We start from the raw sequence: 27,720 nt of genomic DNA, 5'->3' as shown, positions 1-27,720 counted from the left end.
AACTGTGACTAAGTAGAACAAAGTAGATTTTATAAACCTTTAGCCATCTAATCTTCTGCATGTTTGTTTTCTGTGGTATGTGCTCTGGCTAATGCTTGTCTATCTCTCTGTTTGCTTTCTGTTTCTGCTCTCTTGGGCTGGCTTTTCCACATTAGCTTTCTCCAAGTCCTACACCTGCCACTCAGAGTCCCAAGAAACCTCCAGCAAAGGACCCATTAGCGGATCTTAACATCAAGGATTTCTTGTAAACAATTTAAGGTATCTAATGTTGAGCTTTACCTGTGGGATTGTAATAATGGTCTATGTAATGCTTAGCTATTTCCAGTATGATATTTGTACTTCTGTGTTTTGAATATATGTTAATAATAATAACAACAACAACAGCTTGAATGTTTATACTTTAAAATCAGTATTAAAAGCTATCAATGACATTTTTAAAATGTCAATTTACAAAACTAAGAGGTAAAGAAACCTCCAAATGGTCTCTTTTGGAGGAAAGCACAGAGATTATACTGATAAAGCAAAAAGTTGTCCAAGCTACCTGGTAAATTAGAAAATTGCCACTTTATTACTTGATCATTGGAATTTATTGAAAGGTGACATTTATAATACTGTATTTATAAAACATCTAAGAATATATTTGGATACATATCATATTTTTATTTTGTTTATCCTTTTTTGGCCTCATCAAATAAAACTTCAATTATTATCCTTTGCTTTTCTGCATTCAAGCAGAATTTTAAATTTTAACATTCTAGTTTTAGATTTCTAATGTAATTTATGAAATGATTAATAATGAATTGATGAAGGAAAAAGTTTACTATTAACTCCAACACCTACTACAGTGGGTAGGTTCTCAACAAATCCTTGCTGACTGTGGATGAACAGTAATAATGCTGATTTTCATTTATACAGTACTTTTTCTACCTTCCCAGTCCTTAACTTCTTTAATCATCGCTGAAGGAAATCAAATCCTGTGAGATAAACCAGCCAGATACTTTTGTCTCCATTTCACAGCTACAGGAACTGATCCAAGGCGTTAAGTGATTAGCATGAGGTCACACTGAAAGGGCAGTAAGAGTGCGGAAGTTTTTGGACCACTGTCCAGTTATTTTTATTACACATCTATACATATATATAATTTTTTTAACTTTCTCTAATGCCTACTAAGATATTTTGAATTCCTGACTTATGATTCTTTTTCTTATATAAGATTAATACTTTGTCATTTTACGACCTTGATATCTCAGCCAAGTAATTTCTCCTTTTGTCTAACTTTTATATTCCACTTTGCGTTGGACTGGGCTGATATAGGCATAAATACGACAATGAGCACTTATTGTAGCAATTGAAGTTTGAGGAGTGACCAAGGACACTGCATAGAGCAGACTTTTATCTACCTCTTATTCAGTAAATATTGCTCTTATATGCCAGGAATGCTGATAAGTTCCCAAAACAGAGATCCTTAGCCAGTCCCTGCTCTTAAAGAGTCACAGTCAAGAGGGAGACACACACTATTTTCTGAAGAAGAGTTACCCACAGGGCTAAGCCTTAAGACCCCAGGAAAGGTTTCTTGGCAGAGATGACTGCTGAAGCTTGGATTAGCCAAGGACATAAGTGGGGAGTCGAGTAAGTGAAGGTATTGAATCACCAGGAATATCTCCCTTCTCTTCTCTTCTGTTGCTTGTTCAACTGTTTGGTGACTCATTAAACACTGTAACTAATAATAATAATAATAATAATAATAATAATAATAATAATGGAAGTCACTGACAGTCCCTTTTTTCCACTGCCCTTTTTATAAAGGTTAGCTGTTCTTAATTGAATGCTGAGTTGAAACTAAGGTTTTTAAGTCTCCAAATTTCCAAAATTTTGCTGATATAATTTTTCTAAAACAAAACTATGCTTTAAAAGGTTTTTAAAATTGTTTTCTGCCTGAAATTTTAAGTTTGTTTTAAATTGCAAACAATATATAAATGTGATTTTGATAATATAGAAACGGTTTGCGTAAAGATTTTTCGTACTGACTGTGAAATAAAATTGCAAGGATGGTAAAAATGTTTGAGGAATATGTAATGTTTTTTTTTTTTTAATTTAGTGCTTTTTATCTTTACAGCTGCAATTTTTGTGACTGAATAGGAAAAAAAATGAGTTTGGAGACTTCAAATAAGACTGATGCTCAGAGTTACAAAGTGAGCCACCAGTACCAAACCCAATGCTTACTCATAACTTCTCTTCCAAAATGTGTAGCACAGCTGTGAAAGTGAACATTAGGAATGTGTACTACCTTAGCTGTTATCCCGACTCCCAAAATTGTAGTGTATCTGGGTTCTTTGTGTGTTGTACGATGTAAACAATGAATGGATGTTGCTGATGCCTTTAGTGCTTTTCTGGACCTCACCCATGGATGGATGATGAAGCTGGTGTGTGGTGAGCCATTTGGAAAGATGTGTCTGTGTTTTTGAAGGTTTCAATGTATATATAACTTTTGGACAAACCTAAACTCTCCCCATAAATTCTCTTTTCTTCTGTATCTCTGTTACAAACATAGTGTGATAATATCAAATAGTAAGGAAAACACTTAAATATACAAAACTTTTTTCAGTGTGGAGTACATTTTTCCAATCACAGGAACTTCAACTGTTGTGAGAAATGTTTATTTTTGTGGCACTGTATATGTTAAGAAACTTTATTTTAAAAAATGTAAAGGTTAACGTCCATAATAAATATTTCTCCTTGATGATACCTTATCAAGAATGAAAAAAATAATATGGGAAGAATTCCATATTTAATCACTGCTATATTAAAATATATATTTTAATTATGTTTGACAGGTTTTGCATCTAAATTGACCTACTTATTCATTCTTGATTAAATGCACTGAAAAATAAAGGGTCCACTTCTATCATGTCCATGCAAATGCAATTAGAGATGTGCTATTCAAGTGATATTATGAAGGCACCTTAGGTATATTTGTAATTTAAAGATTACTGCAAATATTTTAATTTTATTGTGAAATTTATGTACATCTGTTAATTTAGTATTTCTTTGTATGTTCTGTAGACTAGTTGTTCTTCCATCCCTCACTTGAGCTCAAAGTAGGTTTTGTTGTACCATTGTGATTAGAATTTAAACTAATTCAGAGCGTTGTATCCTTTACTGTACATACTGTATTCTTTAATTTTTAATTTGTTGTCATACTGTCTGTGCTGATGGCTTGGCTTAAGATTTTGATGCATAAATGAGGTCACTGTTGATCAGTGTTGCTAGTGGCTTGGCAGCTCTTTGTAAAAGCATATTGGGTTGGAAAGGTGTTTGCCTATTTTTCAAATTATTTAATAGATGTATGGTACCATTTAAAAGTGGTTGTATCTGACTTTACTGTGGGGATAACATACACTGTAATGGGGGAAAATTACCTAAAACCAATTTCAAAATGGCTTTCTTTGTATTTCAGTTTAAAAACCCAGTGCATGTACGCCCTCTGAGATGCAATAAACACCTTGAACAAAGAAAATGCAATCATTATCTTTCTCTCTGGTTATTTTTTAGGGGAAAAAGTCAGTTTCTAGTGATACACATAGCACATACAAAATATTGAAAATTAAAACAAAATTAAGGGTGAGAAATGCTGTCCATGCAGACATAGTTTTGATAATTCTACAATAAATTAAAAACAAGGAAAAAAAGAACAATTTTAAGCAGCTATCATTAAACTTGGGACTCTGTGGCTCCTGCCAAATAAACTGAAATTCCATATTCCAAAAAAGAAAAGAATGAACTTTCTTTTAAAATAACACAATGAAATTCTTATAATAGTTTCATGAGAATTCTCTATGGAAGTTGAAAAATAACGTGACTTTAGGTTGTCGTTCACTCACACACTTGCATGCAGTCACTCAGACACAAAATTTAGATTAGCCTATTACAATAAAATTGGATGATGTTATGTTTACAACTGCGTTGTTACATCTCAAAAAGTAGTCCAATGTCAAATAGAAGTATTAATCAATTAGAAGCACACTCTCATTTCTAAAACTATCTTGTCCTTAGTTACCTAGTTTTGTATCTCGAGACCTGCTTTCAAAAACTAGTATCTGATTATGTAATAATAATGGGTTTTATCGATTACATTTGATCATATATTACTTTGTGGGCGTATTGTAATAAAAATGTGTTAGATTGTAAATAATTTTAAGTTTAATATTGACTATTTTAAAAGAAGTTTTTCTCTTCATTGAATGGCCATGTGGTATAAATTCTTAATATGCAAAGCTATGAGAGCATTATTTTTAAATCAGACCCTGGATCCTTGAGAGTGAGAGTCTTGGTGTCCTTGTGGAGAAATTCTCTTATAGATGAGATTCTGGATGAAGTCCCTTGGGTACTTAAAAAATTCATCTCTCTGGATCATTTTCAGCTCAGATCCCGTTTGTCTGTGGTGTCCCTTCACATGGTGAGATACCTTTCTAGCCTCACCTCTGCCTTGGTTCCACCCTCTGTACAAGCACACTGTTCTGTGTGTGGCCGTGCTACTCATTCAGGGGAAGCAAGTACTTTGCCGACCCACACAGGGCCCTTGACCTAAAATTGCCTCACTAACCCCACAATACAGCTGAATCCCACTGGTCCAGCACGACTCCCCACCCTGTTCTTGTCAGAGCACAATTTTCAACAGCCTTTATGGCACTTAACTTACTGTGTTATAATCAGCTATGAAGGTGGCATCTACTCTGGGTGACTGTGAGCCTCAAAGGCAGGAAACATCTCCTCATATCCTCAGCCCCTAGTACTTCAGTAGGTGCCAGGTAAGTGTCTGAAGGATGAATATGGTACTTCAGTTCTTAGAAGTTGCTTCACTTACATGGTTGCTGCTCGGCTGTTATTTCTGATGACTAAAGAATAACTTAACTCTTGTGCTTTTATTGTCAAATGTTATGAGAGTTTTCATAGCTCTCTGTCAGCTCATTGTAATAGAAGAACTAACACCAATTAAAAACATCTTGAGATTAAGATTGGAATCACTTTACATATGGTGTAATGATTGCAAGTGGTTCTCTCAGTATTAATGTGTCTCCTTTGTTCTCTATTTTTCATGTCATTTGCTGTACTTAAAAAAAAAAGTAAAGACAAAAGACCAAAGACTTTTTGGGAGGAGTCCTGAGGATCAGAAGAAGAGGAAAGGAGTGGATATGAAAAAAGAAATAAGAACTTGACTTGCAGAAGATAAGCTGTGCAAAGCCTTCGTTGTGCCTCTTCAATAGACACCTTTAACAATAATGTCCGCAGATTGTTGTTGGTGGAAAAGGGGCATGATCTTGCAACACTGATTACAGTGTTTCTTGTGTGGAAGTAGAGCTATTTTAGTTTAAAAGTCAGTCATGTTGGTCTATATTTTTGAAGCAACAAATTTTGTGGTAGTTTGTCCTTCATATCTTGGGCAGTGAGAAAATTTCTGTTTCTTATAGACCTGCTGACAGCAGACTTCACTACTGGATACATTATTCAGATCTCCTCTGTGAGTGGAAATGCATGAAGGAGCAATGTTATGTAATCACATGGTATGGTAATTAACCTTAACTAAATTCTCAGAGCTGTAGTGCTAAATCTTCCACGTTCATTTCTACTTTTGACATGCATGTTCAAACGATTCTGAAAAATAAGATTCTATAATTGAGTCTATAATAGTATTCCATAACTCTGATTTACAGAACAAAGGTTTTCAAACTCTTTGGTCTCAGTACTAAAATTTAAAATATATTGAGGACCTCCACAAGCTTTGTTTATCTGGCTTATATCTGTCAATTCTCAACTATTTTAGAAATTAAAACTGAGAAAATTTTACATATTTGTTTAATTCATTTGAAAATTAAAGTAGTAAAACCATTATATAGTAAGAAATGACATATTTTTATGAAAAATTGCAGTTTCAAAAAAAATAATTTAGAAAAGTTTCGCCATCTTTGCAGATCTCTTTACTGTTAGACTTAACAGAAGACAGCTGCATTCTTATATATGCTTTTGCATTCAATATGTTACATACAGTCACTGGAAAATTCCACTGTGAGCACACTTGTGAGAAAATGAGTGTCTCAGTATTATTATGAAAATAATTTTTACCTCACAGTATTGTTATAAAAATAAGTTTGACCTCACAGACCCCTTGAAAGGGTCTCTGGGAATTTCAGGAGTCTCCAGAACATACTTTGAGAACTGCTTCTTTAAATCTAAAAGAATTGTTCTCCTGTTCTTTGAAAGAAAGAAAATTGCTAATTAACAGATTGCATTGCTTTGTGTGTGTGTGTACAGAATAACCCCACCACTACCACTCTTTTTTGAGTCTTGTGCAGGAATGTGAGTCTGCATCGGCCTGCATGGAAGGGAATCCCTGCTCAACCATCCATGGTTACCTAAGGCAAGTTCCTTAACGTCTCTAACTTCAGTTTTCTTGTCTGTGGAATGGAGAAAGTTTCTATCTATGTGCTTATTATTTAATGAGATCATACATGGAAAACACTTGGCACAAACTAGTGCTTGATAAATATTGCTGTTATTTAAAAATGGTTATTTTTGCTATAGTTTTTGTCATTTGTTTGCAGTTGTAAGGACATTAAAGGATGAAGACAGGAGTATAAAAATAGTCAATAATCTCAATTAATATTAATATTATTAAGAAATATTCCTTAATGAAGAACTAAATATGTTTAAAAATTTGGGAAATATAAATGCCTATTACACATATAACTACAACTCACAATTCAACACAAAACTGGAGAATTAGTGCATCCTCAGCTGGCAAAGGGTGTCTCGACCAGGTGCAAACCATATGCACCACTAAGTTAAACTCGGCTTCCCAGATATTCCTTCTCAGACAGAGTTTCCAATATCTAACAATACTTTCAAGAACATAAATGAAAGATGCTGATATGATAGATGCTTTTGGCCAATAGTAAAATTAAAAGTGTTTCTACTTGGAAATCAAGAAGTTTAACAAATATACTTTGACAGTGGCTTAAAAAAAAAAAAAAACTAGAAGAAATATTGAGTGATGATTTGACTGAGATGGAAGATGCTGCTGAAGTTAAAAATATCCAGAATGGACATAGCATGTGCAGGTGGCAGCCAACAGGGCTGCAGGAGTGGGAAATTTTTGAATGAAAGCCTGTGGCTACAAGAGACTATAGCCTGGAACAGAACCCAGGCCTGCAGGCAAGAGGCCTACAAAGGGCCAGGACCTAGAAGGGTCTCATCCCAACAAAGGGAGGAAGAGACAATCATTCTTACTGATTGTGTTCTCTGCTGTTAACCCAATCTTTAATAGTAGATTCATTTCCAGATTCCCAGACATCCTGTGGTTTGTCTCTCTCTCAGAGTAGGAACATTTGGGGGTAAGTCAACTAATTTTATAATTTATAATTATCTTTGTGAAACATAAACAGAAAATTAAACCTTACAGTCTGAAAAGCCTTATAAATATGTCCCAAGAAAATCTGGAATTACTTTTTTAAATCATCTGCTATTTTGGGTCATGTGGACTTTGGTGCCCTGCAAAACACATGCACCACTGAGTTGTAACCATGTATGTAATAAGTCAGATGTAAATTTTGGATGACATTTTTAGAAAACCTATCCACATTCTCTCAGGTTAAAAAAAAGGCTTCAAAGCTAAATTAAAAGGAGCATTTAGTTTAGAATAGATTGACAAAAGTGTGTTTGTTATTTGATTGGGTTCAGAATAAAATATACCATGACTTACTAGTTGGTTATGTTAGCTAATGGATTAGTTCACTATAAAATTATATAATGTTAATTATTTAACTTTCTTGTCATTGCTTCTTTGTGTATAAGTGTTATCAATCTTATTGATGAATATTCTACAAAAATTTTAAACTTGCATGTCTAAGAGTGAACTCATTTTTTTCCTCAAGCTTAGTTTTTCTGTCTTGGTTGTTGGTCTTACTACCTAGTCTCTTAAGCCAGAAATTTGGGTGACATGACACCCTCAACTATTCTCTCCTACATTCAGTAAGTCACTAAGTATACTGAACGTTCTGCTCTCGGAATGTCTCTTCTGCCATTCCCACTGCCACTTCCTTAGTACAGCAGCTCTTTACTGGGCTCTTAGTCTCTAATCCCCACAAAAACCCACCCCAACCCAGCCATTTGGTGCTGCCAGGTTTCCTTCTCAAATTTCCCATCTGATCAAATTTCCCATCTGATCACATTTCCTGCATCAATTCTTGGTCATCTAAAGGTTAACGTCCAAACTCTTTAGCATGGCATTCAAGACCAGAAGTCTATCCATGGCTAGAAGTCTAGATCAGAAGCCTCATTTCTTGCCATTCATCGCCACTAGGAGGAGCTAACCTCCTATAGCAGCAATTCCCAAGTACTTGCTGTATCTTAAACACACTGTGCAGTGTCTCACTCTCATCATACCTTTACACAAGCTATTTCTTCTCCCAAATATGCCCTCCACTACCCTATGCTCCCCCTGATAGGCTGGCAAACTCTGACTCATCCTTCAAAACCCAACCTAGGTGTCACCTCCTTTGGGAAACCTGTCTTTTCATCATATCTGCCCACCCTGATACAGTTGATCCTTCTTAAATGTGTTCCTTCAGCACCTTATATTCACTTCACTTTTTCCCCACTATTATTTTAAAAAATATATCTGACTTCTTTATTATGAATTCTTTGAGTAAGGTAAGAATCTATGCCTCAACTCTAGCATCTACCGTATTGCTCCGAAAATAAAACGGGGTCTTATATTAATTTTTGCTCCAAAAGATGCATTAGGGCTTATGTTCAGGGGATGTCATCCTGAAAAATCATGCTAGGGCTTATTTTCCAGTCTTATTTTGGGGGAAACACAGTATGTGCCTAAGATTGGACTCAATAAAAGTTTGTTGAACTATATTGAATTAATGTAACCTATATTGTAAAGTGGATTAGGAATAAAAACATATATATGTATGGTACAGCAGTTCCATGGTTCTTATCCATGGTTCTGCTTTCTGGGGTTTCAGTTGCCTGCAGTCAATCTAGGTCTGAAATATTTAATGGAAAATTCCAGAAATAAACAATTCATCAGTTTTAAATTGCATGCTGTTCTGAGTAGCATGAAGAAATCTCACTCCCATCTCACTTTGTCCAGCCCATGACATGAATCAGTCATCCCTTTGTCCAGTGTACCCGCGCTGCATATGCTACCTGACTGTTAGTCACTTAGGAGCTGTCTGCTATCAGAGTGACTGTTGCAGTATCACAGTGCCTGTGTTCAGCTAACGCTTATTTTACTTCATAATGCCACATTCACATAACTTTTATTACAGTATATTGTTTAAATTGTTATATTTTATTAGTTATTGTTAATCTCTTATTGTGCCTAATTTATAAATTAAAGTTTATTATAGGTATGTATGTATGTATGTATAAGAAAAAAGCATAGTGTATATAGGGTTCAGTAGTATATGTGGTTTTAGGCATCCATTGGTGGTCCTGCAACATACCGCCCTCAGATGGGGGGATATGTATCTAATTTCCAGCAAATAAGAAAAATTGGATTTTGCCACTGATTGAAAAATGATCACATATGTTCAGAAGTTTTGTAAATTGAACTCATTTCTTACCATCATAAAACACTATTATGACAATGTTATTGCTAAAATATACTTTCATTTTATAAAAATACTGAAAAGAATACCATCTAAATATTTGATAGTTTTACCACCACATTCCTTACCAAAGTACTTGAGGTTGTTAACAAGAAAAAATATAAAGGCAGGTGAAACTGTGAAGACATTTAACCTGGAAGAAAAAGGAAAACATCATTGTGTATAAGGGAGAACTGTAGGGGGTGGAAGAACAATTAGTTTAGGAAAGATAGGTTGTGACAGTGATTCCCAAACCTGGATGATCACCATAGTTACTTAGAGAGCTTTATCAAATACAGATTTCTGGGCCTCACTCTTAGGGATTCCAGGGAAGATCTTGGTGAGGACCTGGAAATGGGCTTTCTAAAATTCCCTAGGTTATTCCAGTGAGCAGCCAAATTTGAAAACCACTAGGCTAAGGGAAACCACTGACATATCATAAACCCAGTGGACTCACAGTGTGTAGCTCTGTTTGAAAGTTACAGATGATTCCAGCAAAAGAGAAAATTTCAAAATAGGAAAGCCACAAAGAGTATTTTGTTTAATCTAGCCTAAAAATTGACACATTGAGTTACTAGTTATAAAAAGGTGGTCCATGTAGCATTATGATACACCAGTTTTCAGGAAAACCCAAGCTTTCATTTGGGAGTATGTGCAGGAGAGGCTTACTGTTATATGTGGGCCCAGGACATCGGTTTATGGAGCCACATCAGTCATGTACCAGTCTGCATGAAGTGGCACAACTGTCCATTTGGTGGGTGCAATAGTGTCGCTTATTTTGTCAGGCCACAAAGAAAGCTTTTAAAGTAAACGTTCCAAGTGCAGTGGCAGAATACTAAATTCAGTTCTCTCAAAAATAACACATTTTTATTTTTAGGCAATTGCTTGATGAAGTGGTACTTTCGCTTGGCAGTTGAATGTTGGCACCAACTGCATCCTGATTTTTAAAACAAAACAAAATGAAAAAATGAACGGCACTTTTGCAGGTATTGCAATGAAAAAAATTGGAAAATTTAAAAAGTTGTATCTTTTAAGTTGTTAGCTACAAATTTTTCTAACAACTGATCCATTTAAATAAGTTTGAGGAAAAAAATTCACATGTCCTCCCAGATCTCTCTGCTGTATATTAGTACAGTTTTTTGGTCCTATATCCTGCTTTATGTTGTTCTGTGATCTGGTGTCTGGGTCAGTAGCATTACCTTAAATTCTAAGTAAAATAAAAATTGCATAGTCAGGACTCCTGTCAACTAATGGGAATGAAAAGACTGGTAAGAGGAAGAAGGGTGCATAGAACAGAAAGGGGATTCTCTTCCCCATCTTCCAGAAACCTCCGGACTCTAAGGATTATTCTTGTGAAGTCCATGAATTATTTATCTAGTGGAGAAAATACAAACTCCTTAATAGGCAGTTCTTAGAAAACCACTGTGTTGTTAGCTAAACACCAGTAAGCTAGAAGTTTAGAGTAACAGAATGGTGGAGAGGGGAGGATGAGTAGTTTCAGAGAACAAGAGCTGCCTCGCTACAATCCTCCCAACACGTACACCAGCACACACACTCACACACACACACTAATTCTTCTGGGATAAACGATTGCTGATCTCTGCTCTTAGAGTATGCCAGTCTTTCTTTCTTTCAATTATATCACTTAAACCTACCTTGGCAAACTTTCCAGCTTCCAAAACTGTGAGAAATAAATTTATATTGTTTAAGCCACCAATCTATGGCAGCCCAAGCTGATTAAGACAGTAACCTACCTGTAGGTAAAGCAAATTAGCCCAGACTGGGAATCACAAGTTATTTTGGCCACCATGCTCTAGACTGCTTCACTAATTGGATCAAACTGCCACAAGGGAGTGAACAGGGAATTTTCCTCCCTAAGCTTTACTTATAAGTAGAAGAAAAAAAACATTTGAGGCTGTTTCCCCTCCTTAGTTGAATGGTAAATCGATAAACAATTGTGAATCTGCCGATACACTAATGCCACCTGATGAGAACAGGATTTCACCATTGATTAGAATAAATCTCCTAAACATTTCTGAACTTTACAATTTGGCCATTGAGGAAAGAGCAATTCTAGCTGTAAAGGTCACTCTACAAGGTAACCATTACCCTGATTCCAAAACCACACAAAGATAGTACAAAAAAAGAAACCTATAGGCCAATATCCCTGAAAAACATAGATGCAAAAATCCTCAACAAAATATCAGAAAACCAAACTCAGCAGTACATTAAAAAGATCATACACCATGATCAAGTGGGATTCATCCTTGGTATGCAAGGTTGGTGCAATATCTGCAAATCAGTCAACGTGATATATACCACATAAACAAAATGAAAAGTAAAAATATCAATAGATGCAGAAAAGCATTTGAAAAATTCAGCATCCACTTATGATAAAAAGTCTCAGCAAAGTGGGAAAAGAGGGAACATATCTCAACATAATAAAGACCATACATGACAAACCCACAGCTAACGTCATACTCAATGGGGAAAAGCTAAAAGCATTTTCCTTCAGATCAGGAACAAGACGTCTACTTTCACCACTTCTATTCAACTTAATATTGGAAGTCCTAGCCATTCTTTCTATGAAATAAGCATTGCAAAGAATTCTTTGATTTACAGATAAAAGTAGTGATTTGTCCCGAACTCTGATCTTGGTCATAAATACATTTAAGTCTTTTTCAAAATGAACTTTTGGGATTTAATTAAGAAGCATATTAAAAAGGAAAAAAGAATGTCTCTTCTGCCCACACATCTATCCTTTTGAGCAAGAAAAAAATTATAAATATTTGGGTAAAGAAAAAAACCCACAATTTTAAATTTCAGTAATTCTGTAAGTAGTTATTAGAATTCAACCATGACTTACTGCTTAGTTTCTCTAAACAGTAAGTCAATATATAGTCCTTTGCACAAAGTAGATGTCATATGTGTAGAGTATATTTGTTTAGCTAAATGAATTCAAATTAATTTTCTATTTCAAATCTGTTAAGCATAACAGAACAAGTATATGAAGTATAACTTTCTGAGTAATGTAGTAGATATCAGTGGTCCTAAATAGCTCATATACAATTCATGATTCAGTTAGAAAAAAGATGAGAGAATCAAGTAAACCTCTGCAAAGAAAATGAGCTAAATGTATTTTTGAAAAGTACAGTCATTTTAAGGAAAATATGTATATTCAGAATTTAACCTTAAACACCAAACTATTGACACAGCACTCTAAATTAATCCTAATTTACTCAAATCCCAGGAATTTTCTAAGAATCTAAGATGAAGATTGTGTGTGTGTATGTGTGTTTGCAATAAGTGTGAACAGTTCACCCTGAAACATTTTTCGTTGCAGTGATCATACAGATGATTCTCTGGGAAAGATCTGAACAAAACTTGCAAGTCAGTAGCCCTATTCCTCTAGTACCCATGATAAAATACTACTCAGTGAGATGTGTTTAGAATTAAATAGAATCATTTTGAAATAAATGACAGTTAATACTTGCTGAAACCCTGTATATAAAACATATGCACATACAATAAGAGTTATAATTCATTTATTTCTTAATTTTTATTGAATGACTTTTAACTGATTCACATTACAAAAGAACGTACACTTGTATTGAATTTCAGCTATTTTGGATACCATTTACAAGATCATTTTATTGTAATCTGATCAAACATTCCTTTGCATATTGGTCAAGATACAACACCCCTTTCTTAAGAAAAAAAAAAAAAAAAAAGTAAAATAAATTTGAACTCCAGCAGAATCAGTGACTTGGGTGTGTGATGAGAGAAAAGAATGTGTGCTCTAGAAACCGCCAGGAAGAGAAGACCAAAAATTAGGCCTGCAGTTCCTAAATTTTATGGCTCACTCAACTACACATCACTACAAACCCTTTAAACATAAGGGCCTGAACTAACGCTCTTTTACAGACATTCGGTAAATATCTGTTCATTCAGGAAATCTGGATTGCGTGACCCAGGGCAGCCACTGGGCTCTCTCTGTCTGCTTAGGTTGCCATGATGGCCAGTGAGTGTACAGCTTGGTCCCTAGTCAAAATAATCAGAACCTTCTTTTAAAAATTATATTCATAATTATATTCATTTTTAGGAATGGACATATCTAGAATTACTAATTAGGGAATTCACCAACATGATATGCCTATGGCCCTATTAAGACAGCTGAATTTGTCAAGGGGGAGAAAAAGGTTCTCTTGAAAACAATTAGCAGTCCTTGTCCTAAAATTTTAACATCTCATACATAGGAGGATGTGGAGCATAAAGTGGTGTGCCTTTCAACGCGTGACCATTTATCATTTTGGAGCTGTCTTCCCTATGTATACATGAAAAGTCCATATTTTGAATATTAATTAAAAACTTCAGTTCTTAAACTGTCTCAGCTTCCCAATATTTTTGAACTAGATTTATTTCACAGAACAAAGTACTTCTCTCGTTTTCATATAATACACACTTGAGCTGATACTTTTTAAAGGGGTAAAATAGTTAGTAGTTTTGTTTATAAGGTTTGCTGTTCCTTATAATCCTTTAAAAAAAAAACCCAAAACTGAAGTTTCTGAGACCCAACAGAAAACAATACAAACACTATGGGCATGAACTAAATGGGTCCTTCTCAGAGTGGTACTAACTGTTGTAAATTTTAGTCTCTAACTTGATTCTAATTATGTGACTGTCTACCTCTGTATATGCAGTTTCACATTTAATATGCAATGGGCATCCTATTAGATTCTTCTTAGAGTAGGACCCTGAGAATAAGTCCATTGAGAAATCACATATTAGTTATAGTAAGTACCAGCTTGAAGTTTTAAAGTGTCTAAATTTTTAAAAAGCCAGAAAAAAAGATTTCCAACAAATGAAGCTTATCACCATGTAAAGAAGAATATAAGAATATATACTTAGCATTGCAATGCCCATCTAGTTTCAGTCTTTACCTAAACATTGTTAAATGTATGAAAATCTGCTAAGTTTGAAAAAAGGAAATTTATAAGCGTAATGAAACTCTTATTTGATAGGGTTCAAGCCCGAGCCTAACCTGTGAAGTGATCTTGCTACAAGAACCAGAATTGGTTTTCTGTGCGATCCAGATAATCCACGGCCTGGTTTCGGGTGTCTGTCACCCGTAAGTACAGTTGGCCTCAGTTCCGTGAATCCAGAGGCAAATCTGGGCGAACTTGAGCGGCGTGATGCGCACGGCCACGTTGTAATCCTTCTGCACCCCGTGCACGTCCACCCACTGGTGGCCTGAGTAGACGGCGATGATTTTGCGCTGCCAGCTCTTCGTGTCGGGCTCTTTGAGACGCAGATAGACGCCGGAGCCCGTGGAGCCCGACTCGGCGTCGCAGTACTGGTACAGGAGGTCACTGGATTCGTCGGACACGCTGCAAAAGCGGTAGACCAGCTGATCTGCCCGGTCGTGATCAAAGCCTGAGAAGTGAATCATGCCGCCCGGCAGCTTCCTGATGGTGGGACTGATGCCGAGTTCCATGTACTTCTTTTTGTGAGCACGCTTCAGCTCCAGAAGAGCGTAGTCATAGTCCAGAGCGGCGTGTCCCCTGCCTCCTGTAGCCCAGCCTTTGGGGATGTGGGTGTTCTTGACCCGGGTCCACTGGAAGGAGGGCCTCCCCTCAGCGACTCTCTGACCCCGAGCCTTTCTTCTTCTTCCCGCCGTGGCCCTCTCCTTCAGATTCTTGCTACCCTCTGCCTGGTCACCACCATTCGCTTCTCTCCTGCTCTTCTTAGATCCCCTACGCTTCTTGCCACCGCCTTTATTTCTCATCTTCAACAACCCTACCCTAAGCTTCTTACTCCCTTTGATATAGTCCTTTCCATCGTGAACGCAGTGGGCAGCTGTGAGTACGTGATTCGGGGAGATGAGAATGCCACTGCAGCCCGTGGAGAGCTTCACGGCTGTATTGAAAGGGAAATTGGTTAAGAATCTTTTGTCCAAGATGCTGAACCTACTGTCTGTGCCATACACCTGTCTCTTTCTCCTAACAGATGCTCTTTCTGTGGTGGTGTTTTGCATTGGCTCGAGGACCAAACCTTGAACTTTCACTCTGGTCAAGGTTCGGGTGCCATTCTCAAAGACAGTCTCGTATGAGAGAGAATCTTCCAGTTCAGCAAGGCTGGGAGCTGGAAGTTCTTTCTGGCATTCGATGCCACACACTCTCTTTAACACCATCTTAGCATCTGCCTCAAATGTGGGGCTGGTGAGATGGAAAGTCCTTTCATTGATAAGCCGGGGTATTTTTCTCAAGTGCCACGTAAAATCCTCTTCCATCTCTGATCCATCAACGATGGTCCACCCAAGCATGAAACATATCAACCAAAATAGTGTATTTTCCATTTTGTTCTTCTTTGTCCTTAAAAATAGAAAAGGGGGTGGGTGAGGGAGAGAGAAAGAGAGACTTTACAATGTTTCCTTTTTAAATGTTATTCATCCATTTCATTTAGACCTTGGGTGCTAAATGCACCTTCACCACAAATAGGATTCCTTATTTTCACCATACTTAGGTTTTACTGAGATTGAACACCCTGCTAAGTAGGCTTATCCAGATTTCCAAAATCAGTCAATTGTTTTTTACCCAGCCTTCCCTCCACCAGCCCTAACCCACCTCCCTCAACCCCCCGATGCCATCTCCACCTCTACCTCCCCAGATAGCACAATGCATGGGAGAGTAGGAAAGGATGGTTAACTGGGGCCTTTGTTGCCTACCCCACACTCTCTTCCTTCCTAGGTGTCCTACAACCTTATTTCCAGATGACTTAGATGTAAAGATAGCAGCAGATATCCTGCACTTTTCCTGTCCTTAGCTCCTTAAAAGCAGGGACCATAAATTCCTCATCTCTAGAGTGTAAATGTCTAACACAGAACTCAAAAAATTCATTGGAATACAGTGAATTTCCCTGAACCATCGTTTGCAGACCTAGCTGACTGACGGTGTAATGGAAATCACCAGATAATATTCTAAAGTCAGTAGAGGTTTTTTAAATAAATAAATAGGTTCATCTACTATTGACCTGCTTTATTTTTACAAGCAGAGTCCCTTATCATAAAAAAAAAATGTCCACAGGCCATTTTAGGCTAAAGAAAGAAAAATGTACCCTGTACTTTTTTTTTTTTTTGGTTTTTAAACAGCATTGTGCCTGGAACTACCATCTAACCAAAGCAACATAGAAAAATGCTTCCTAATGGGATTTTATTGCATGTTAAAATTAGTTGTAAGAATTTATGGAGCACAGGCTGAGTCTGAATTAGCCAGTTGGGGGAATATGACCATGATTAAATATACTCCCTTTCATCACGGGTCGCATCATTGAAGAGCAGTGCTTTTGTGTTAAGTATTTTTAAAGTTGTCAGTACAGTAGTTGATAAATCATCATACATCTTCTTGCCCTCTTTTCCCACTTCTCTAGGCTCACTGGTATGTTAATCTTTTTAGTGGAACAGATGTTTGTCCGTTGTGAGAGTGCGGGGAGTGGTAGCACTCTTAGGAGCGGCAATTTTGAAATCATAAGCTAGGCTCCAAGTAGTTTTTCACTAATAGCTAAAACATCCCGGCTTAGCAAATGATTTACACTTTGTAAATTCAAGGTCAGATTGTTCCTACAATATTTGCACTCTCAATGCTTTCTGACAAACTTTTTTTGCCTGTTAGGAATGTTCCTCAACCCAGGGTACACGCAGGGGATCCTGGGCACTGGCATGAAAAGCAGAAGTTGTCTCTGATGCAAAGTTGAATATGGGCATCTCTTGATATGAGTTCATTTTGCCATATGTGAGCACAGAATTTTATTAATAAACTAATAACATCCTTTTGATAAAACAAAAAATATACATGAACCCCTTTATTGTTTAAACATGTATTCACCAAAACATGGCATAATTTATTTGAATCACCATACATTTGAACATGTTAAATAAGTTTATATTAGGTTGGTGCTAAAGTAATTGCTCTTTAAGAGGTTAAAAAGCATTGCAAAAACCGCAATTACTTTTGCACCAACCTAATAGTAATCTCTAGCATACCTTGACATCAGCAAGATTACATAGAACTTTTTCAATTTCCATTTTTTTTATCTGCTCACACTTGAATGCTGAGTAATGGTGACACTGGTTAATATTAGACTGTATTGTTTGCTAAGTAGCTTGTAATTTGTTTTATTTGCGTGACGGCATTCTTCTGTAGAGAGTGATGGATATTATCCAAAAAATCAATGAAGAATGCATTTTGGAAAAAAATTCACACTTAACCGTGTTTCTCCTAAAATAACACCTAGCCAGACCATTAGCTCTAACGCGTCTTTTGGAGCAAAAATTATATTATGTATTATATTATATTATATTATATTATACTAATATTATATATTATATTATATATTATATAAGACCCAGTCTTATATAAGTCTTATCTAAGTTTTATATAAGACTTACATAAGTCTTATATAAGACTGGGTCTTATATAATATATACTATAATATAGTATAGTATAATATAATATAATATAATATAATATAATATAATATAATATAATATAATATATAAAATATAGTATAATACCCGGTCTTATATAAGACCGGGTCTTATATTAATTTTTGCTCCGAAAGACGCGTTAGAGCTGATGGTCCGGTTAGGTCTTATTTTCAGAGAAACACGGTATGTCACCATTATTTTCTAATCCTTACCGTGGCAAATTTAACTTTATACAAAGCAGTAATTATATTGATAATGATTTTATTGAGCCACATAGTATTTTCTTTTGTGATCTTTTATGCAATTTTCACAATGAACATTTCATCAATTTTATTTAATTGTATTGGAGTGCAAAAAGGCTAACTCAGTAATTCTACTGAGACCTTGAAATCCTATGTTTAACTGGGTAGTTACCAAGATGAAAAATTATGCCTTTGCCAAAAAGAAAAAAACAACAACCTAAAATCAGAGAGTTATATGCTGCCTCTTAGTTTACCAATACACCAAAATAGAAGATTAAAAAGATATATATATATATATATTCTATCCACTTGATTGTGACCAATATTTCAATCAAGGGAATTTTTTGGTCTGGGAAACAAAAACTTAAAAACCGATTTTTCATATAGCCCTTTAGATAACAGCTGTCTATTGCATACTTAATATATGATTACAAATCAAAGACTGAAAGTCAGTCAAATATCCTCATTGAAAAATACATACAATCACTTTGTACATAAACAGTTGATACTAATCTGTCGAGTAATAAACGTGTACAAGTCATTCCTAGGCAAAATAGAGGATATCTAAATCATCATAGTGTGGTATTGCTTCCCCAGTTAGGTATAATTGTTTTCAGTACTTAGTCTTGCAACTTTTTAGCTAGCTGGGGATTAGAAAGGCAAAATGCAAATATTAAATAGCTCACAAGATGATCTTTTACTATACAAATCATTGAACTAGCATATCAACCAAAAATACATAAGTTCCCCAACTCTTTACCAAATAAAACATGCACTCTGTGCCATAATTTTGTAGGCAGACTTAAGAAAGCCCCATGTAATGGTTAATTTTATGTGTCGACTTGAATAGGCCACTGGGAGCCCAGATATTTGGTCAAACATTATGCTGGGTGTGTCTGTGAGGGTCTTTTCAGATGAGATTAATATTTGAATCGGTAGATTGAGGAAAGCAGTTTTCCCTCTAATGTGGGTGGGCCTCCTCCAATCAGTAGAAAGCCTGTATAGAATAAAAAGGCTGGGCCGGCCCGGTGGCTCAGGCAGTTAGAGCTCCATGCTCCTAACTCCAAAGGCTGCTGGTTCCATTCCCACATGGGCCAGTGGGCTCTCAACCACAAGGTTGCCAGTTCAACTCCTCGAGTCCCACAAGGGATGGTGGGCTCTGCCCCCTGCAACAAAGATGGAACACGGCACCTTGAGCTGAGCTGCCACTGAGCTCCCGGATGGCTCAGTTGTTTGGCGTGTGTCCTCTCAACCACAAGGTTGCCAGTTCGACTCCCGCAAGGGATGGTGGGCTGTGCCCCCTGCAACTAGCAACAGTAACTGGACCTGGAGCTGAGCTGTGCCCTGCACAACTAAGACTGAAAGGACAGCAACTTGACTTGGAAAAAAGGCCTGGAAGTACACACTGTTCCCCAATAAAGTCCTGTTCCCCTTCCCCAATAAAATATTTAAAAAAAAAAAAAAAAAGAATAAAAAGACTGACTCTTCTGTAAGAGGAAACCCCTCCTGCCTGACTGCTTTGAGCTGGGACAGTGGTTTTTGCCTGCCTTTGGACTCAAAATGAAACACAGTCAACTCAAAAGATTGCTACTAGTTTGTTAATAAAATGCAGTACTTGGGTGTCCAGCTTGTAGTCCCCAGACCAGCAGGGTCAGAATCACCTGGGAACTTGTTTAAAATGCTAATTTCAAGGCCCAGTCACCCACTGTCCAAAACTCTCCAGGAGTGGAGCGGGTTCCTAACCATCTACGTTTTAACCAGCCTTCCAGGCAATCCTGATACTCATTATTTTGAGAATCCGGCAGCAGCCAAGGCCCTGGTGTAACAGCAGCTTGAGCCACACCCCAGAAAGCAGTCTTTCCAGGGATGACTGCTTAACCGAATGATATCTGCCTCATGTTTGTGTACAAAACAAATGTATTCTGAACTTTGCTCTTTTGCTATGTTAGCAACTACTAATATTGAATGGTTCCACCATTTAATGAAGTAAAAAAAAAAGATTCAAACTCAGTAGGCTTGTATGTAATACCTCCATCATCCGTTGCCACAGATCATGCAAGGGCATCGGTTCGCCAGCCCCATCTGGTGCCTTTTGAGGGAGCTCTGTTGCAGTGCCCCACAAAAATAAAACCATGCCCACATCTATCCTTGGGCATGGAAAGGGCAGAGCCTTGTAATGTGACCTCAGAATCACAGTAATAAGAGGACATGGATTCAGTTAGCCTAATTTGGCCTGTAATTTAAAATTGGGCAAATGTTTAAGGACACTTTCTTTTGGAAAATCTAAGTTTGCCTGTGGTAAAATGTCAATGTAATGTAAATGACAGCTTTTACTGATAGGGTAATCCATGGTTCTGTGGATACAGCTACATATACCCATCATCCTAAAAGCACTAAGTCATTGATCTAAAGATACACAGTCCCAGCTGGTGGGGCAGCTGTAATATTTTGAAAATCTTACTGTCCCTTGTCTTCCCTCATCCTCCTTTTTCCTATCATTCATTATAAATGTGACCTTCGCTGTCACTTTCCGGATGGCTTGGATTTGGGGCTTCAAATTCCAATTTTGGTTAATGAAACTGAGGGTGCAGTCATGGCTCTCCACCACGAATCAGTGAACACACCGCTGATGATGGGTTGGATGGACCATGGAAACAAATGGAGTGGAAGGGAACTAGGAAGGAAGAATATCAGGATATGCAAATGAACTTTTACTGATACAGCAACTATTATTCCGAATTTGTACCTGGTTTATATTAATAGAAATAACCACACATAACAAAAGATGACTATTTTTTGTTGGTTTGCTTATGCTTTCTCAGAAATGTGATTGCTGATAGTATAGAATATTTGAGTATCTATACCAGCCTAGTGGTTACAAATGCAGACCTTCAAGAAATGAGAAGACTTGGGCTAAGTCTCATCTTTACCACTTAGTAGGCATATGAATTTGGACCATTCGTTAAGTTCATTAAGTTCACTTTAGTTTCAGTTTCCTCACCTGCAAAGTGGGGGCAATAATGATATTCTACCTTTACAACATAAGTTTGGGGGTTAAATGAAATGATGTATGCAAAAAATCACCACTGAGCCTGAAGCATGGTAAGCATCAATAATAGGCTCTTTTATCACTACGGTTCTACCTTAACGGGTAAATAACTGCCACTTTAAAACAATTTATGCATAAACCAAAGTTACAGTGCTTTCAGTTTTCTAAAAAAAATCAATTATACAAATATTTTTATTTCAGGATGGTTTGTAACACTCTCAAATTTCCTTTTTTCTTGATTCTGTTTTCCTTTTTTCTTTATTCTCTTTTGCTTTGTTTTGTTTTGTTTAAAGACAGCTTCACTTTAGAAACTTCCCAAATGAATTTTTTCCTAATTACTCCCTTCTATGAATATCTGTGGTTTTGTAATATATTTTTCTCGTTACTATTAAACTTCAGTATGATCAAACATTACCCAGCCACAGAACACTTGAAGTGCATTTCCTGCATCTTATTTATAGCCTGGGTCTACATTAGGAATTCTGGAACGGAATCAGGCCCTCAGCCTATAAAGAAACAGAGTCCATGTCAAAATAATTATTCTAAGGGAATGACTTACAGTGAAAGAAAAAAACTAACTTTTTGAGAGAGTGTCTCTAGAGTATTACTGTGGCATGACATATTTATAGTTTAGCTTCGGTAGGGCAAGTGGACTAAGAAAGATTAGATGATTCCTCACTACATTAAACATTTCAAATGAATTTTCTTGTATATGAAAAATGAGGCTGCTGACTTACCATCAACGATCTCCACTGAATTGCTTTCCCTCACCAGGTGTTAGTTTCACACCTACTCAGGCCTGTCTTTTCACTTGTCCCTTGTAATGTATAGTTAGGTAGTTGTCCATATTCATGTGTATAGAATGCTGCATGGAACACAATTTTGCATTAACCTGTTAAACATTTTTGGGGAGGGGGCTGGTGTGGGTCAGGGACTGCTCAGTCAGTTCAATGACCTTACAGGGATAACACCAACTTCTAACTTAATGTGTATGTTAGGACACACCAATGATTATATAACCACGTTTTACAACTTGCTGGTCCTTTTTTTAGCCATCCCCGATCCCAAGCACCCTCCAACATCACTGCCTACATTTACATATATACATTAATGTGAAAACATGCACCAGCCATCTTCCTCCCCCACCTGCTCAGTAAAGAGTGACACACAACAGATAGATACTTGGCCCAGATATTCTAAATAAGTGCAGAGAGAAGTGCTGGTTTTGGCAAAGGCCACAGCGAGGGGGGTGGGGGAGACATGACTAATTAGAGTAAACAGGTGTAAAGCAAGTATTAAATGGATTTGGTTTTGGAGAATACTTGTAAAAACTTTAATAGTCACTTTCACAAATTGGGGGCAGATGTAGAGAAGGATAGGTATTTTATAAAGTTCAATTCCCGACCCCCTTTAGGCCCTCACTGACTGTTAATCACCAACTGGAGCATTGAAAGGTGTACGAAATTACAGCCATGAGCAAATAACAGTGTTAGTGACGTTAAGGAGCATGGGGAGTAAGAACTAAGGTATTTCAGTCATTATGGAGGCAGTGGGCACTTTAAGTACACTTGCTACATCTTAGCTGTGTGACTTTTTGAAGGTTACTTAATCTCTCCAAACATTATTTTCCGCATTTGATAAACAGAAATAATATTTTAGAGTATTTTTGTGAGGAACTAATAGGATATAATATAAGCACAATGCCCAGAGCGCACACACAAAAAAAACATTCAACAAAAGGCAGCAATTATTATTGCTAATATCAAACGATGGGAGTCCAAACATAGGTAGGTATTTACAAGGGATGTCATACACCGCTGACTACTGTGTCCCTCATTGTGTATGCCAAATAATGGCTCCCAAAGAGAGCCACATTCTGACTCCCAAAACTTAGGAACTGTTCCTTACAAGGTAAAAGAGCTTTTGCAAATGTGATTAAGGATTCTGAGATGAGATTAGCTTGGGTTATCCAGGTGAGCCCAATGTAATCACAAGGAGCCTCATAAGAAGGACACAGGAAGACCTAGAGTGAGAAGGAGCTGCAAATATGGAGGCAGAGGTCAGAGTGATGCAGGCTCACAAGCCAATGAATGTGGGGTGGCCTCTAGAACCTGAAAAAAAGCAAGGAAACAGATTCCTTGAACTTCCAGAAGAAATGCAACCCTGTTGACCTGCTTTAGACTTCTTGCCTACAGAACTATAAGATAAAGTGTTATTTTAAGTCACTAAGTTTTCGGTAATTTGTTACAGCAGCAATAGGAAATTCATACACTTATAAAGGTAAGAATCTAGTTTTGTTAAATTGTCTGCCCTGAATGTTTAGAAAGAAAAAAAGTAGTAAGGAGTGATACAAAGTGGAAAAGAATGTTTGGTTCAGAAACTTAAACATAAATGAAAAATTTCATTTTAAGGAAAAGCATCCAAACATGCAATTTTAGAACTAAAAACGTAAAACTTTATGGTGGCATGCAGCAGTATTATAAGAGAGAAAAGAGAATTGGAACAGGGTAGGTAAATTTGTTTATTCAACAAATTGGATATTGAGGCCTATGCATCATTTCAAAGCCTCTTTCCTTGTTTAACAATCCCTGGAAAAAGTCGAGAACCATATGATTTCACTCATATGTGGGGTATAAGATTGAAAGCAACAAACGTACAAGACAAAAAAGAAAAAGACAAAAACTCAGACATTGATAACAGTTTAGTGGTTACCAGAGGAAAAGGGGGGAGGGAGGTAGAAGACGATGAAGGGAGTTAAATATATGGTGACGAAAATTTGACTTTGGGTGGTGAACACAGAATGTAATATACAGATGGTGTATTATATAATACAATTGTACACTTTAAACCTATGTAATTTTATTAACTAATGTCACCCCAGTAAATTCAGTTTTAAAAAAGAACCTATAATAGTTCTTCTTAGCTATTGAGTTGCGCTAGAAAATTTCTAAGATCTCTTTCAGCTCTAAAGTCCTATATTAAACCAAAATGAGAAAACACAAATAACATAACTCATCAGTGATCCATCCTCAAGAAACCGCAATTCCTAGTCCTCGGGAGTTGGAACTTTCCTGCTATCCATATTTCTACCACTAGATGGCAACGTTAGCCTGGTGATGGCAAATCTAAGAACCTGCATTTAAATTGTTTACATTCACCGAGCTGTGATATAGAATTTATTTAAAAAGCATATGGGATTCAGCAGGGGGAGATAATAGTACAAAATTATTATGTAATATGTATTATTATGGCTAATTATTATGTATTATGTATTATTATGGCTAATAATAATACAAAATGGTTGTCACATATGGAATTTATCACAGTTAGAAAACCCACCTACAGGCCATAGAGCCCATCCTGATGAACTGAGAACTGATAATTCTGTCCACAGCCAGACAATTTTCTGGCAGGTGGTTTTCTAAAAACTATTGTAGTGCCAGCACATTTCCAGTATGACCTACAGCACTGCTAAATAGTCCCCAAATGGCTGCAATGCATTTCAACACGAAGGAAAATCTCCAACCTGCCAAATATTTCACATATGTTTATCAGATACTTTATAATCCATTCCTAAAGGATATGCTCTCTGCTGATTTAATGCTGAAAATAAATGGCAAGAAAGTTCATTGACAATGTGCCAATGTCTATTCAAACTATTATACCATAGCACTATTTTCAAGTTTAGTTTCAGGAATGGAGACAAAGTAATGTCTGCTTTAAGAGTTTGGCAGTACTTGGGGGAAAAGAAGACGGTAAAGTTACACAGTTGATTATTTTACGGTAACCCACATCTTCTGTTTCTCATCACAATAAAAAATACCTTCCCTTTGTTTTTTAGTTATTTTTCCAGGACTTGTACATTTCAATTTATGCAATGGACATGTGACTCGAATTTGGGGTGAATGGCAATAAGGGAGCACCAAGGGAACCCTCTGCTGGTTGGCTCATGCACTGACAGGAAGAACTCAACATACAGCTCCCGACTTATATTTATATCTTGCAAGTTGATCTGTGAAAGCAAAGAATGTTTGTAAATGTATTAAGTGTGTACTTTTCAGGCTTTAAAGCATTGTGTGATCGCAATGATGTTCACTAATCATACGTCAGTTTAACCTCTTTGAAGCTTTAGAAAAACTTTTAATTAAGCAAAGTTATAAAATAATACTTATTATTAATAAGTGTTATTAATAAGAATTAATTATAACAAGTGTTATTATTTTATAACTTGACTTTGCTGTTTCCTAACCTGTCATCTCAGATTTCTCATCTGCCAAGTGTTAGGTGAGGTAGCTTCAGCCTCTAAAATTCTGAGTATGATCCTGCTGTTAAAATGCAATATGCTTGCCTTGAACTTTGGGCAGAGAAAGATAATCTACTCAATAGGGAAAATTAATTCACATTAGCAATTGTTTATTTTAACATGTAATGAGCACATAGGCTAAACAATCTCACGTTTAAATACATGAAACAGATTCTTAAAAGTGTACAGGTTTCTGAGCTGTCTGGAAGAAAAGTTTAGAGAGTTTAATCTTTTCTCATACTAAAGGAGCTCCTCTAATATTTCCTTAAAAAAAATAAAATTCCAAATGATGCTTGGCCACTACTTTCAAGCCTAGCTGTCTTATTTGGCTGGGACTTTCACATTCTTTCTTCAAATTGTAAACCAGATTCTAAGCATAATTCTCCAAGCAGCAAAATATGACTTTTATAATCCTCTGTAGAGACAATTTTCTTGGGATAGAATGAGAATTTCAGAAGTGAGTAGGAGTAATAAAAGGGGGGAAAACACCTAGATAGGACGTGCAGCCTCTTTTCAAATCAATGACTCTATAAAATGGTCAGAGGAATCAGGCCACAATGTTTCTACAACTTTCAAAAACTTTATTATAGGAAATGTCCAAACTACACAAAAAGTAGAATGAAAAGTATTTTAAGAAGTGGAGAAAAAAAGTATATCCACATGTGCTCATCACCCAGCTTTAACGTTTCAACAGTTATCAATATTTTGCCAATCTTGTTTTACCTACCTCCCCCCTTTTTTTTTTGCTAGGGTGTTTTAAAGCAAGTCCAAGACTTTTTAATTTAATTTCACCTTCTTTAAAAAAATGTTTTCCACTGTTCCTTTTTCTGACCTGTGCAGCCAACTTGTTTAGAGAGAGGGAGGGAATACAAGAAAAGAAGAAAGAGGAGAGAAAAGAAGACAGAAGAGAGACTGATGGATTCTAGCTTTCATAGTAACCCTGCCAAAGAGGCTTTCAACAACAGTAGACTTGCCAAGGATGCGTTTTACACCTTTTTCAATGGCATCTGTTAATAATCATAAAAATAAAGAGGGTCCCCTCCGGTACTGCTTAAGTAGAAAGAATTCCATTTATATTCCAATGCAAACATTTGTTACTGTAACTGTTAAACTGTGCAGAGGCCGAATGGAAGAGAAGTTCGTTTCTTTGAGGACTTAAAGTGCGATGTTTCATCGCTATCTTTAGAGCCCTTCAAAGAAGCTCTCCTCAGATGGGTTCTGCCTTTCTCAGAGAAACTTCCAAGTTCTAGGGTCTCGCCCTGGGGTGGGGGTGGGGCGGCTCCATCCTTACCTGTGAAGCTTATTGAGTCCCCGGGGCGCTGCCCAGCTCAAATCAAAGAGCCCCCGAGATGGTCACCAACGCTGGCAAGGAAGGGAGGGCGGGGGCGCTGCTGCTAAGAGCCCAGCAGACTGCCAGAGCCGGAGGCCGCCCGCCACTGCCCGGCTAGCACCAGGAGCTCGCGGCAGAGACTGCGGAGGAGGCGAGAGCCAAGCGGCGCGCCAAGGAGGGGAGATGGGAGGGGAAAGGGGGCGATGACGCCGAGCGGACGCGGGGGGAGTCAAAGGGGGAAGGAGGTGGGCCAGAGGAGAGGAGGGAGAGAGGGCGAAGGAGAAGGAGCCAGGGGGCGAGGGTGGGGGTGGGGGGCTTTACTTGGAAGGCGGGGCAGACCGGGCAACCTCCCACCCCAGAAGCTTTGTCCCAGGAGTGAATTAATTAAGCATCAGGAAAAATTCATGAATGGGTTCACAGGAGACGTCTGATCCTATGATAGTATGCATCCCTAAAATATCTCAAGAAGATAGTCTAAAGTGTGTGGGGACAGGAGAGTTCTTTGAGCCTCATTCCCTCCGCTCCCTGTTTAGACCCCAGCCATACAGGAGAACCAGGGGTTCCAACCCCATCTCAAGCCAGCCTCGCTTCCCAGGGCACACACCGCACAGGGCAAATCCGATTTGTTCCAGGACCAAGGGTGAAGTCACCTGTAGCC

At 37.2% G+C, this 27,720-nt stretch overlaps 2 protein-coding genes across 11 annotated transcripts in view; one reads left to right on the top strand and one right to left on the bottom strand.

Annotated features, from left to right (window-relative positions):
* The window catches only part of SNAP91 (synaptosome associated protein 91), a 131,198-nt gene extending 127,676 nt beyond the window's left edge, over window positions 1–3,522 (top strand). For all 10 annotated transcript variants that reach the window (XM_074333249.1, XM_074333256.1, XM_074333253.1 and 7 more), the window contains 2 exons: window positions 156–258; window positions 2,117–3,522. In XM_074333249.1, coding sequence (XP_074189350.1) covers window positions 156–248 — 93 coding nt within the window. In that variant the 3' untranslated portion in view covers window positions 249–258; window positions 2,117–3,522. The remainder of the gene's footprint in view (window positions 1–155; window positions 259–2,116) is intronic.
* A 9,677-nt stretch (window positions 3,523–13,199) lies between these two features.
* Window positions 13,200–27,206, bottom strand: PRSS35 (serine protease 35). The gene is made up of 2 exons (XM_019729540.2): window positions 27,024–27,206; window positions 13,200–16,027 (listed from the first exon to the last, which is right to left on the bottom strand). Exon 2 carries the CDS (start codon window positions 16,009–16,011, stop codon window positions 14,779–14,781), a length of 1,233 nt encoding a protein of 410 aa, XP_019585099.2. The 5' UTR covers window positions 16,012–16,027; window positions 27,024–27,206; the 3' UTR covers window positions 13,200–14,778.
* Window positions 27,207–27,720: the final 514 nt, after the last annotated feature.

The sequence above is a fragment of the Rhinolophus sinicus genome, linkage group LG05 (genome assembly GCF_036562045.2).
Source record: "Rhinolophus sinicus isolate RSC01 linkage group LG05, ASM3656204v1, whole genome shotgun sequence".
NCBI lineage: Eukaryota > Metazoa > Chordata > Mammalia > Chiroptera > Rhinolophidae > Rhinolophus > Rhinolophus sinicus.
The sequence above is the reverse complement of the archived record's forward strand: the minus strand, read 5'-3'. Positions and strand labels throughout refer to the sequence as shown.